General features: G+C 35.5%; 1 protein-coding gene across 9 annotated transcripts in view; it reads right to left on the bottom strand.

Annotated features, from left to right (window-relative positions):
- Window positions 1-638: 638 nt before the first annotated feature.
- Window positions 639-13,596, bottom strand: part of CSNK1A1 (casein kinase 1 alpha 1) — a 43,082-nt gene continuing 30,124 nt past the window's right edge. For 2 of the 9 annotated variants that reach the window (XM_057490879.1, XM_057490887.1), the window contains 4 exons: window positions 10,784-10,890; window positions 9,704-9,852; window positions 6,050-6,437; window positions 3,490-5,327 (listed from right to left, as the gene is read on the bottom strand). In XM_057490879.1, coding sequence (XP_057346862.1) covers window positions 6,385-6,437; window positions 9,704-9,852; window positions 10,784-10,890 — 309 coding nt within the window. In that variant the 3' untranslated portion in view covers window positions 3,490-5,327; window positions 6,050-6,384. Of the gene's footprint in view, window positions 3,095-3,489; window positions 5,328-6,048; window positions 7,944-9,698; window positions 9,853-10,783; window positions 10,891-13,596 lie in introns of those variants that run through there. The other 7 variants (XM_057490883.1, XM_057490890.1, XM_057490880.1 and 4 more) reach the window with 6 other exon arrangements.

Raw genomic sequence — 13,596 nt, 5'->3', positions numbered from 1 at the left:
CAACCGACACAGTGCATTTGGCCAACCTGAAATGTGTCTGGGACAGCCAGTACTCTTAACAGCTCTGATACTGCTCAACATTTTTGCACTATGTCCTCAAAACTGGTCTAACAAGTCATTGCAGAAAACAAATCAGTTTACTTCAACAGTATTACTGTTTGACGATTAAAAACAAACTGCAGACTGATTTAGATCAACTTAACGCTAGATTCATTGCTGCCTTTCACCTTTTCAAGAAACCAGATTTTCAATATTGAACACATTCCAGAGAAGGTATGGAAGTTTGGGATTGGGGGAACAATCCCCCAAATACGAGCAATGTTATGGTCTCAGTCTCTTTAACAGGGGCAGCACACCTGACACATAGACTCTCTCATCTGGTATTTTCCAGTGAATGTTAGATAGGGCTCACTAGCTTGGGTTCTAAAATCCTTTTGCTCGGCATTTTTATTGTAACAGAAGTTTATCATTATTACAGTATACTCTGCTTAAAGCATTTTAATAGTATATCAAGGACTAGTAAAAATAGGAAAACCTCAGTATTTGTTGACGGAGAATAGTGAAAGCAAACCTCCAAACTCTTATTGGTAGGGCTATAGGAGCATGAGCACAACCATATGGGGAGGAGATAACCAGTCTCTCCCTTCACATATATTTTATTATTTTCTTGTTATACCTTCCCCAAACAGAGACATTCAACAGTAGTTAGAATGGCCATTTCCCAACATTTAAAAAACTGCACCCCCCCCAATGGGTGAACAAAGAGCAGTAACCTAGAGTTCAGCGGAGTATGCCACTGTGGAGCGTTAAGTGGTGAAGTCTTCCGATTTCAGAGCATGTCTTCAACTTGTATCATCATCATGTTAGTGGAAAAACAACATAATTTAGTTTTGATGAAATGAGATTCATATCCCGACAGGATTAGTAACAGCATTCACTGAATTTCACATTCTTCTTTTGTGAACTGTGAAGAAAATGAATGGTAGCTAGGAGACCAATGGGATTCCAGCTCCAGCTGCAGATGGAATGACAACATACCACGATAAAAACACCTCAATTTTGATGAACAAAGCTAACAGCAGTTTTAAATCTGCAACTTACAGACCAACTACACCACCTTTTCAAATGGCAAAAATACAAAAAAGTTAAGTGTTACAAAAATATTTCAGAAAAAGTGCATAGTCTAAGTGCATAGTAAATAAAAGCACTGAAAAATATTTTGCTAGAGGGAGTTCAGCTTGGAAGTTATTACCAAAGCTAAACATTTTTATTTTACACAAACTATACTCAAAAATAGCTTTATGAGACTGATTTCTGGCTAAAAGTATCAAAGGGTTTATTAGTCAAGAAACAAATACCTTAACTGACATGGGTGGATAGAAAAGAAAGAAGCTGCCTACCCCAGAAGTTCACACTCATTGAGATTTCTGCAGTACAATGGTGCTATTATATTCTTTATGGCAGAAAGTGGTAATAATGGAATTAATTATTGCTAAAGTACTTTTCAAAAGAAAAAAAGGTAACAAATGAAATCTGACACAGTCTGACCAAACACGTGTCAATTTACAGTTCCAAGGTTATTTCACAAAATACCTACATTTACACAATAAGTTTCTGGCAGCATTTTCAGACAAAAGTTCTTTTAATTTGTCTTGATGTAAGTTAATAATTTAGGTTATTGTTTAAAGAATTGTTTTTATCTTGGGTCGGAAAGAGAAAACAGCTGCATATTAATATTTAAAGCAGCAGATTAACTTGTAGAAATGGGTGGAGGCCGAGGGACGATCAGCAATCATAGGAACCTCACTGTCTGAGGCTCTCCAAGTTTGAATTTATCTGCTCAAAGCCATTAGTAGAAACTTGAAAAACTTCATTTGTAGTTAAACCCTTTAACGCTTTCATTGGTATTCAAAATCAGTCCAGCTGTTAGTCCAAGGCTGCAGGAGTGACAAAGCCAGAGCCCTGGCAGTCACAGCACTAGACACTGTGCCTGCAAGGCATTTAAAAGAAGAAAAATGAAAGAACGCCTTTCCCCTTCACAACCAAAAAAAAAAAAGATTTAAATAATTTGAGTAAAAGTTGTAACACTAAACCTAAAATGATTTGTAAAGGAATATTACGCAACAAATGGCCTGAAATAGTCTATTAAAAAATTGGGAAGATTTTTGATTTCATAGTGAGTCAGCAAGGCATTTTGTTGTTTAAAAAAAATCTCATTTCCTTACAGAACGTTTTTAGTTTTTAATGAACTTGTAAACAAAAAAGCTCCCATTTCAAAATAAAAACAAAATCCCAGGTCATATAGATGTTTATAGTGATTACATTTATCTAAGCAACATACATACATGTTCAATTTTAAGATGTTAACTAAATTTCTGTGACAAATATGCATTTTTTTTAATACCAGAACATTATAGTTAATGCAGAGTCCTAAGGAATATTCTAGTAGTCACTAAGTTTTTCTTAAGTCTTCACTTTAGATGCTGTTATTTCTAGCACAGGTAAGCAGGCAGAGTCTTTCATATGCTCAAAACACTGGAATCTTTGGTTGCTACCACAACAGCTGGCTTGCGAACAAGGAGCCAGCCATTTTTAGAATGTTGTAAGTGAACAACTTGCAAACCCCAGGGGTGAATAAACCCTAAGAATGCACAATTGTGAGCATTTACAACCATCACAACTGTGGCTGAAGACTGTTCATGCCGTTCTTCTGAAATGAGATCTCAAACAGCAGTGTAGTTCAAAATAAAAGATTTCAACAAAAAATTGGCATATGCACAATTTCTCCACCAATTTGTGTGTCAACCATTTAGTTAACTTTTCCACTTGAAAAAATGCAATAGAAAACTGGACACCATGTTTCACTATCTCAGTTAATATTCACAATTACAGAGGCTACAACTCAGGACACAGCATCACCAATGCTGTCCAGAGCCAGTTTATAATGAAATTAAGTTCTTTACACCAAGTAAATGGTTGTCCACAACCACTGGCTAGTGTACATGTGAACTATAATTTCTAGATTTGGGGAGAAACAAATGCTGCTCCAATCATCTGCTCTGCTTCTTCTGTTCCTTGATTCATGCTTAGAAACCTGTTTTAAAAAATCAAAACAAAAAACAATGTTAAAATTCCAACTTAAAAAACTTAAAAAAAAAGAGAGAGAGACTACACCCAAAATAAGAGAGATTGGGTGGTACTGGGCCAATAATTACTTTAGAATGGTGATCCATGTTGTTTTCATCTATTTGGAAAGCACTGGCTCAATTTTTTAAAGCCTAAAAAATTACCTAACTTTTCTGTTATGGATGTCACTAAGTGGGAATGGTATACAGCACATTAAAGCCTCCCCATCAGCATAGTTTTCAGGCTAGAGAATTACTGGTAATTCCAATGGGTCTGGTTTGTTTACTTCTGTAATTCTAGTACCTACAACATTATTATATATTCAAGTATTTGTCAAATGAACAAAAAATAGATTGCTTTGCCTTAACTAGAAAGCATAGTTTTAATCATGCTATGATCAAGAATCTTTCCATACATTATTTGTTACAAATGAGTTTTTGTATTAAGTGCATTCAACGCATAATTATGAATCATTCCACTGAACATAAACCGAATAGATGACTTTCGTACAGAAACCTCACACCTTCAAAATACTTCACTGCCATCAGTTACATTAAAAACATGAGGTTTTGTTACTGATCTGAGAATGTGAACAAGTGAGGCTTTTTTTTATACTTCTCAAGCCTTCCCCCCTCTAGAAACACTCCCTACCCCCACCCACAATTAGAGCCTAGGGCTTCTACATAAAGGCAGGTTTTAAAAGAAGGTAGCTTCAGGTAATAATCACTGCATGCTTTGTCTACGGCTAATGGCAACCAGAGGAAATAGAACTCCTCTCAGCAGTAACATGAAAATCCCACAAGTACCCTGTTCCCACACCTACGGCCCGGCTTTAAGGCATCAATGCCCCTTGGTCCACCCACTTCCAACTCTTACAGCAGACCTAATTCTAGCTCATTCCAGCCCACTCTGTCTTACTTTTAGCACAAACCATGTTTTTGTCAAACATAAGCTGCTCCTTTTCTTGGGCTACTCAAACATTTGTGGGATTATCTCCAGTGGGCTTTATGGATAAATAAAATGCTTCTGTAATTTACTTTTCATGCACATATGCCCTTGTTTTTCCTAAGACAATACCAATCATTTATATATAATTTCTTGGTAAATATTCTCTCACTTGCTAACTAGATTTTTCACTGATGAACGAAGTCAACTTCATTCGAAAAATTTTTTGTGCTAACTCCCAAGGACAATGGGGCAAATGCTCCATGTACTTCTGTTTGTTCATAGTGCCTATCAACAGAGCAGGTGCAAAATAAACCTTTGATGCCTGCCAAATACTATGTCTATACAGAAAATGCTAAAAATGAAAGACAATGAAAACTTCTGAAAATGTACTTCACCACAAGAGATACTATCTGTTTGATGTACATTATCAAACAGGATTAGCAAGGTAAACAAAAAGAGAAAAGACTGTCCTATAAAGCCTGAATTTAAAAATCTGATCATATTCTATAACCTAATTCCAAAATTTTAAAGCAAATTAAAACCATGGCTTAGCTAAACAGAAATGACCATTACCTCTCACACCCCACCATGAGCATTTGGTTTCAAGTCCTGCAATTATTCTTAAATATGATACAAAGACAAATTTCACAACTCCTAAAATTGTTTTTTATCATAGCTTGCTCGTGCAATTACATTATATTACTACGTCAAATACCCAAACAACTTTAAAATGGAGACCACTGTCACTAACAAACTAAAAAGTAAACATGTTACATTGTCAAAATACTAGAAAACTCTTGTATCTTTAATAGAAGTAAAAATTATATCTAGATAAGAATTATATCTGTTCATCTTTTAATCTAATATTTGGGGAATTGCTGGGTCAATTCATGATTACAATTGTTTACGGATTGTTTAACAGCTATCCTAGCAATATTCCTGGTAGAATAAAGCAGTCAAATCCAGATTTAACTCTTCAGATTGGTCAGCGGTAGGATACGCTATCCAGGGATCAATGTTTCTCCACTGAATTGTCTTAAGATATTACTGAAGTTTGCTTAAGGAAAAATCTCAAAAGGAACATTCAGCAGGTATTCAATGTTCAATCTTCAAGTGCTAAGCATTCTTTTTTCCCCAGTGTGCATTAGTTCTTGGGTTTTATCTTGTAGTTTAGGTGATGTCTCCTGGCTTCTCAAAGTCCGAAAACCAATCTTCACTGTAATAGTGAAAATAAGGAATAACTTCCTTTGTTCCTAAAAAAGAGGGAAAAAAATGTTAAAACAGGGTTGGAGGATTAATGTGATCATTCAGGAGTTAATAGCTACATTCAAGTTTCTTTTCAAATCTGCAAAAGGAAAAACAAATTTTTTTATTTTTACACAGCCTGGAGATTCTCTCTCTCAATCTGAAAAGTATGTTCTGCTTCTATTTGTGAACTAACTTCAGAGGTCCCTGATATTTAAAAAAAAAAAAAAAAAAAAAAAAAGAACCACAAACTAGCTCAAAAGGATATTTATGTAGTAGCAAGGCTTAGAAGTATGACATGGACTTTGAAATATAGTATCCTTTAATACAGTACACGACGTAACTTTTAAAAAGCAATTCTGAATATAATATTGACATTCACTATGCAATACCATTTAATTTTTCCTATATATTCTTGTAGTGGTTTTTTTGGCCCACAGAATCAGAATCAAGCCTGGAGAATTCTGAATCACACTGGCAGTATAAAAGTCACAGAAGAACAACAAAACTAAAATAACTCCTCCTTCATAGAAACTAAAAAAATATTACATTGGGAAAGATAAAGAATAGACTTTTTATCATTGTAAGTAAGGTAAATGACAACTTTGGTATAGGAGGTACAATTCATCCCTAAACTGTATTTAAAAACAGACTAGTGATCTGATTTTGCCTTCCCTATCACAGAATTCATTCTGCTACAGATTTCTGAGGTTGTTGAGTTTAAAAATACCTGTTACAGTTGATTCCTTCCCCAACGGGACAGCATGTCTGCATTATACACCACTGTATCACAGTAACACTATACTCTTCTTCAGGGCTTCTGACTGTTGTTATCATCCAAGTTGAAAAGTCTGATAGGTCCAGCAAGGCTTGGAGACGTGGGCTTCAGATCACGACAAATTAATTCCTGCCCACTCATCATTTCCTGTTCGTTATTTAGTTCTTTTCTGTCCAGCTTTATTGTCTGCTGAAAAGAGCTGACAAAAATGTCATCAAGCAGATGCAGCTCCCTGGCACTTCTCTGGATTGAGTGTATTCAGAGCAGATCAGTCTTCTCCAGACATTTCATGGTCTTCCCCTGTGATTTGGATTACCTTGCTGAGTGACCAGCCACATTCCTAGCAGCAATTGGTGAAGTCAGAAAAAATTAAGCTAGACATAAATGGTAGGTGAAGCCCAGTAAATACTGGAAGGCAATTCAAGAGAGTCCATGGACATGGTAGGATAATATAACGGAAAAATATTTCTCATGTCTTGGATATCAACAATTTGACATCTGTGTATACAATTACGATAAAACAATGCTTAGTATTGATGGCTGAAGTAGTAAACAGATGGGTTAAGATGATGTGAAAAGAATTATGTGACGATCCACCTTTGGCTTCACTACCTTCTGAAATTCTCCCCATCTCTGCCCTCAACTAAAGAAGTGGTGAACTTAATTGGATTCTCAATACCCTAAATATATTTCCTTTTCCTTTACTACTTTTTAAATGTTTTTTAAGAAGTACTTTCCTAATTATTACATACAGTTGAAGAAAATAGAGTGAAATGCATTTGGAAGTGTATCTGATGTCTTTTATTTTTCTTTATACCATATGTAAAAATAATCATCATCTTGTGGTATTTGAGCACTTAGAAGTAATACAGATCATAGCAGACATTAGGAAAGATGCCTTGTGCCATCATTTGGGGGAATTTTTCCAAGAATGGATATTCCTATAGTAGAGATCTACTGGCTAAAGATTCATTTAAGAAACTGAATTCTCTGACGTGGAAACCTCTGAAAGTGTAACTCCATGAATGACCATGTTTAAAAAGTACCTGCTCAAATTTTAACTAGAAAAAATTAATATGGTATGACCACCACTGAACGGATTTCTTGGAATCCAAGCAGTGAGTCGCTGAGCGGCACAAGCTCTTCCTTGAGTGAAAACCAGAGCACACCCTGGGAGAGCATGCTTTAAACACCCTTCAGTACTTAAGAGACTGGAATCAGGAGCAAGAAACCTAGAGCAGTTGTTTTCAAACTCCAGACTCCATAGATTTCTTGATGACCCAGATAATAGGGTTAAGGGGTAGAGGTCAGGGGAATAGGCTCCCCATACTTACTTTGTGCCACCCTCAACCTTGCTAATATTTCTATGGCTTTATATGTTGGGGTTTTGTGTCAGATTTGGTTGGGTTCTATATCCAAAACAAAACAAATGCTTTCAAGAAGTCAATGGTCAAAAAAATTTTTGTTTTTATTCTGAGGAGTGGCACATTTTATTAGCAATACTTTGCTCAGAGTCAAAGTGTACCATCTGGAAGTTCATCTCTGAAAGTAGTCAGTCAATGAAATGATGTGTTTCATAAAGTCCATTTTTGAAAATTTTCTAAGTCTGTGTTTATATAATAATTTGTATAACCCCTGTGTCTGGTAACATGAAATTTTCTAAGATTTTAAGGTGCTTTTAAGAAAAATAGCTACAATACAAAATAAGGATTAAACTTAAGTTTAATTACGATTTTTTTTCCAAGAAACATACTAATTCAGGATATTCCTGTAGTAGAGATCTACTGGCTAAAGATTCATTTAAGAAACTGAATTCTCATCTTCTTCAACTTCTCATCTTTAAGACCTGGATAAGGCAGGACAAAAATTCTACTTGTTTATTGAGTTAAGAGACACACAGTAAACTAACAATGAACTAGTTCAAAACAAGCTAAATCTTTCTGATGGCTGCTAAATGTCTGAAGTAAAATGTTCTAGGTCAAATGAGATTTCAATCTAATTTCATTTCAAGAAACTACAATGTGATGATCCTACTATCCCAGGTAGCTTTAGGCAAAAATAGGTTTATTTTGTGGGAAAAAGAAAATACAAGTGTCAAGTGAAACAAGTCCTCAGTTAGGATGCTCTATGTGGTCTCACCTAAATGGCAGGACCATTTCTCAGTGATGCTAGCAATGTACTTCATTTAAGAATTCCTTGGCATTACAATTAGTTACACAGTGATTCAAACACTCTAAAGGGGCAATTAAGTCCAACTGAGATGCAGAGGCAGAGCAATGGGCAGGCATTAGTGTTCACTAACCTGAGCTGAAATTTATTTATCTAAGAACCCCCACTACATTAAACCTGCAATTAATTTGTAGAAACCCATGGAAGAGAAGCACCTCAACTTCACTCCTACTGGATGAGCTGCTGGGATGAGGATGATATCAGTTAAGTATACTTCTTTGTAAAGTATGCTCAGATTAGAGTCTGTTTTTAAATCACAAAATTGGTTAAATACAACACTAAAAATATGGACCAAAGACAACCAAGTTCAGACTAGGGTAGTCGTTCATTAATTAAATTAGAAACCAAAAACCAAACCTTAACTGAACACCACTTCCAGAAAGTAGGCAGGTATCAGGAGGTCACCCCCAGAAGGGGGAAAGAAAAACAAAAAACATGAAACACAGGGGTCAAACTGCATGGCGACAGTGGTTAAGAAATAGACCTGTGCCGTAACAGTTCCACCCGTCAGTCACAGTAAGAGTGCCGAGAAAGATAGAAAGGAAATATATTAACAGTTCAATGGCATTTACCCCAGTTCTCCCCTGGCCAATTTGCAAGGCCTAACTTCAGAATTCAATTCTACAATGGACCCCTAAACCCTTAATATTTCCAAGATCTTAAAAAATAAAGTGAAATACAAAAGACTCATTTTGAAATTAAGAACATATATAGTTCAACAGCCATTAGAAAAGATTCATTTTTGTGACTTGGGAAGATGTGTCGAGCTTTTCAGTTATTTGAGCACTAAAGAAACTAAATGAGATGCTCTGAAACTGAGAAGATAGACACTTTGGGGACAATGCCAGACTCACCTCTTGAAATTATATCATGTTCACAATTTTCAATTTTAAATGCTAAAGCATTAACATGCAGAAAAAAATTCATAACACTGTTAGTCTGAAAGAATGTCAAAATACCATGGCTAACCAGATTCATTATTAAAAATCAACAAGTGTTAGGTCTAGGATTTTGGACTGATTGATCAATTATACCATATTCCCAACACCAAATGTTTATTTTGGAAAGGGTTAAATGAATGAGTAAAAAAAGATGCAGTTGTTAAAAATGACCCAAAATCCCAAGAGAAATGATATAATATATACACACATATATGTATATACAAATACATATACATATATATATGAACAAGGACATTTGGGTTTAAAGTTAGTAGTCAAATTTTCCAAGGACGTCTTTTTTCAAAAACAGAGAGCCAAATTTTTATGTATTTTAAAACCACCTCCTCGATCTAACACTGTTAGAAATAAATGAATTACCCAATTTTTTGTGTTCAATTTTTTCCCCTGTAACGTCACTTGGTTCTTGGCTACTAACCTTTCATGTTACTCTTGGTTTTGTCAGTTTGCTTGCCTGTGGGGGTTTGGGCCTGCTGACCCTGCCCACTTGAAGAGGCTGCCTGCTGAGCTGCTTTCTGCTTTAACATTGTCCAGTCAAATGTGTAGTCATATTGGTGGTTCAGGGTCCTGGAAAATAGAAAATTATGTGTTAACCCTCCCATAACAGAGTCCAGTTAAATTCTCTACTTAACTTTCAAGACAGTGAGGGAATTTTTTTAAGGAAACAAGTATTTTCTCTGAAGCGTGGTAGCCTCCAAAAGATTTCTTTCCTTATACATGATTTCTTATTTTAACTGTTCAGCAAATGAATTCCACTTTTTACATGTTACAATTGGAGGAGAATGGTGTCACTGTTTTGGTTTTTGGTCTGCTGTATCATAAGAATAATCTTCTCCTTCTTCAAAAAGAAGCTGCCTTTCAACTTCCCTGGACGGGGCAGGGTAGTAGAAGTGAAAGGCAGTATGAACCAAAGACACTAAGTCACCCTGTCAATTATCAAGGGGGATACTCATAGTAGGAATCACCTCCTAAAAACACATCAGAGTAGGTTTGGGACTTTGAGTTAGTTGGGGAAATTTCTATGCTGGTAGTTTGCAATCACTTTTCTGGGGTTAGAAGAATACAATACCCCAATTCCTACTCTCTTCCAACTAAGATTTCGAGCCAAGGGCAAACTAGAGGCCGGGCCTACCTCCACACTATCATAGACTCCATAATTATAAGATATCTTCATTGTTTTTCATTTTGGTATTAATTAGGGTTCTGTACAAAGGCTAGAGTGTTTCAAGGGCAAACAACAGATCTAATGTGAATTGCAATTATTGTAGAAAAGCTAGCTTCTACTTGGGCTTTGGTTCAATCATTTCTCCATCCAAAACTAAAGTAACTTCAAATATATTTGCACTACAAATGGGAAAATGCAAAACGAACTCTTTATCATTTTACTCATGCTGGTAGGATCCACTAAACTTTGCTACTTATCAGAATTGATACGTTGGGTGGGTTTGACTAATTTCGCTCACTGGCCTTTACAGTCTTAAACACCTTAAAAACTGACCTGAAAAGAATGCGGAATAGCTGCCTCAGGTACATGTAATCCGGGGCTTCCTCAAAGCGCAGCCCACGACAATAGTTTAAATACATGGCGAATTCTGCAGGAAATCCCTGTAAGTTCAAGAATAAAAACATCAAGTAAAAAAAACCAAAAACTTATTTTTAAACAGAAAAACAAATATATTTAAATGCAAGCAAAAAATGTGTTTGAGGAGTGTTTTACTACTTCACCAGATCTGAGAAATAAAGTATAAAATGATTTGGTAGCCTCAAATTTAACAGAATTTCATCATCCCAATCTCTTTATTATGTATAGTAGCTTAACATTGGTAAGAGTGAATTTGCATCCTTTTCTTACAGTCTAGTAATTCGATGGCAATAATAAACAAATGACAAAATGGAAGCTAGTAACACAGAAGAAACACATTTGGGGTTGGAGTACAAGTTTTAAGTCAGGCATATGATTTTGAAATACCTATATTCATTAAGATAAATACACTGGGTTGGCTCTTAGAATAGGAGTATAGAAGTTAGTTAGAGATTTGGAAGTTTTAATAAAGGTTTTTTTGGTATGCTTGTTTTAAATCCGTTCTTTGCTTCCTTTTGTGAACATACCCTTTTCCTGTGTTACCGATTCTGGTTTGACTATTAGCCAAAGGGCCTTGCTTTCCCTTTCAGGATTGAGAGTGCGTGACCAAACGTCATGTCAATCAAAAAACAAAACTATGTACTGGTAAGGATGCTGGGAGAAAGCAGGTCATGTTTTTCAGTGTCATCACTAGCTGTAAGAACAAGCAAGCCCAGAGTAACTGATGGCCACCTTTGTCTCCATAGAGTCAAAGTCTGCAAATGAAGTTAATACAGAAGAAAACAGCTAACAAATTAAGAAAGCCAGACAATGTTCTTTGCCAGAACAGGACAATGAATGGGCACCTTCTCCACTCTGAAATAATTGTTTTAAAAAGGACGTAATCTACGCCTATATAAACAGAAAAGTAAAATCATTAAGAGTGCAATCATAAAGCAACTATTGTTGTGATACAGATTAATGTTTCATCATATGAATAGAGTAGGTTTGTTTGTCTTCTCTTTTCTGTTATCATACTGCAGTCATAACACATTCTGCTTTATTCCATCAACTATGTATTGCAAGCATACTTCTGTTATTTCCAACCTCTTCATAAGCTTCTGAATAGCTGCATAATATCTGAACTCATGAATATATAACTAACCTGTTCTCTGTAACTGAACATCTGGGGGATTCCAATTTTTCCTCTACTATAAACAATACTAGTAAGTATGTCTGTGGGCATAAACTTTTTCTATGTTCAGTTTCTTAAGATTCTCAAAGATGTATATAAACATTTTAGAGGCTATAGATAACCTGTCACCAAAAGAATTTTGCCATCAGGAATGTAGAAATGCTAACTATTTAGACAGCAAAAGCCTCTACATCTCTACCTTCAAATAATGCAGATGTGAAGAGAAGTTAAGAGATGTAGTCTTCTTTAGCATCTTACGCTGATGAACAGTGACAGCAATGGGGGAGAATGAGGGGGTGAGAATGTGGGGGTGAATGCTGAAACCACAATGTTGTTCATGTGAAACCTTCATAAGACCATATACTTAAAATGATACTTAAAAAAAAAGAAAAAAGAAATGGGAAAAAAAGAGGCAGTCTTTTCCCACCACTTTACAATTTTGAGAAATTTCTCACATCCACGTCAATGGGTATGCTTGCAACATGTATTTTTATTGACTGCACTGATGTAAACAGATTTAATTTCTACAAAGCACTTCTATGAGGTAATGAATGTATTGCACATTTTTGTTTTTGTAAACTCTTAAACTCTTAACAGGACTTCAAATTTTTAAATATACATTCATGGTCTGTATTAAAGGTAAGCCACATTTACCAAATGAACTTGCTTTTTATATTATTACAAATGGAATTAAACAACCACAACTGAAGATCCAATAGTGTACTTCATGAACTGCCACCTTGTAAGAATAGGTAAAACCGTAACAAAAGAAAAACTACCAATATCGTTAAGAGTTACAGATTAAGTACTACCATTGGACCATGAGACTGAAAACAATCTCACTACTTAACAGTAATACCTTCACTACACCCTGAATCAATTATATGTGGCTACTCCAGTTTACAACTGCTAGATCATAATGAAGATGTACACAAGCAGACAATGATGTAAAGTCTTCCTTTCTCTTCCTGTAAAACTTGCTGACTTTTTTGATAAGCCAAATGAATCTTACCATTACATGGAAATAGTGTATAGAAAATAGGATGTTTTGCTTCCTGAAGTATACAGATTTTAAAGTTACTTGGGTATACTATATGAACATTTTATTCATTAACCTGAAGTGTATTTCATGATTTAAAACAAACCCCCAAGAGTCTCAGAAAAGATCCCCTCCTTTATTATAGATATATAGAAAAAGGAAAAGCAAATTTGCGGAAGGGGAGATACATAAAGACATCACCATTTCCCCACTTCCACAAAGTACTATTTCAACTCATGCTGATTTCTCCCTTCTATGCAATTATATACTATTTTGTAATTACTTCAGGAATGTAACTATTATCTCAAAGACGAATGTCGTCTGCTTTCTATGGAAGAGACCATATTTATCCTTTATGACAAAAACACCACCCCACTCTTAACTTATGGGTCTCTCTATGAAGTTTGAAATTTCAAAGAAATGAGCCTGATTCAAACTCATCTACATATTCCGACATTTGCTGTTTTGGATGGTTTTGATCTGCCTGTCTTTGTTCCCTAATTCCTTGATGTGCCA

The sequence above is a fragment of the Manis pentadactyla genome, chromosome 2 (genome assembly GCF_030020395.1).
Source record: "Manis pentadactyla isolate mManPen7 chromosome 2, mManPen7.hap1, whole genome shotgun sequence".
NCBI classification, from domain to species: Eukaryota; Metazoa; Chordata; class Mammalia; order Pholidota; family Manidae; genus Manis; species Manis pentadactyla.
The sequence above is the reverse complement of the archived record's forward strand: the minus strand, read 5'-3'. Positions and strand labels throughout refer to the sequence as shown.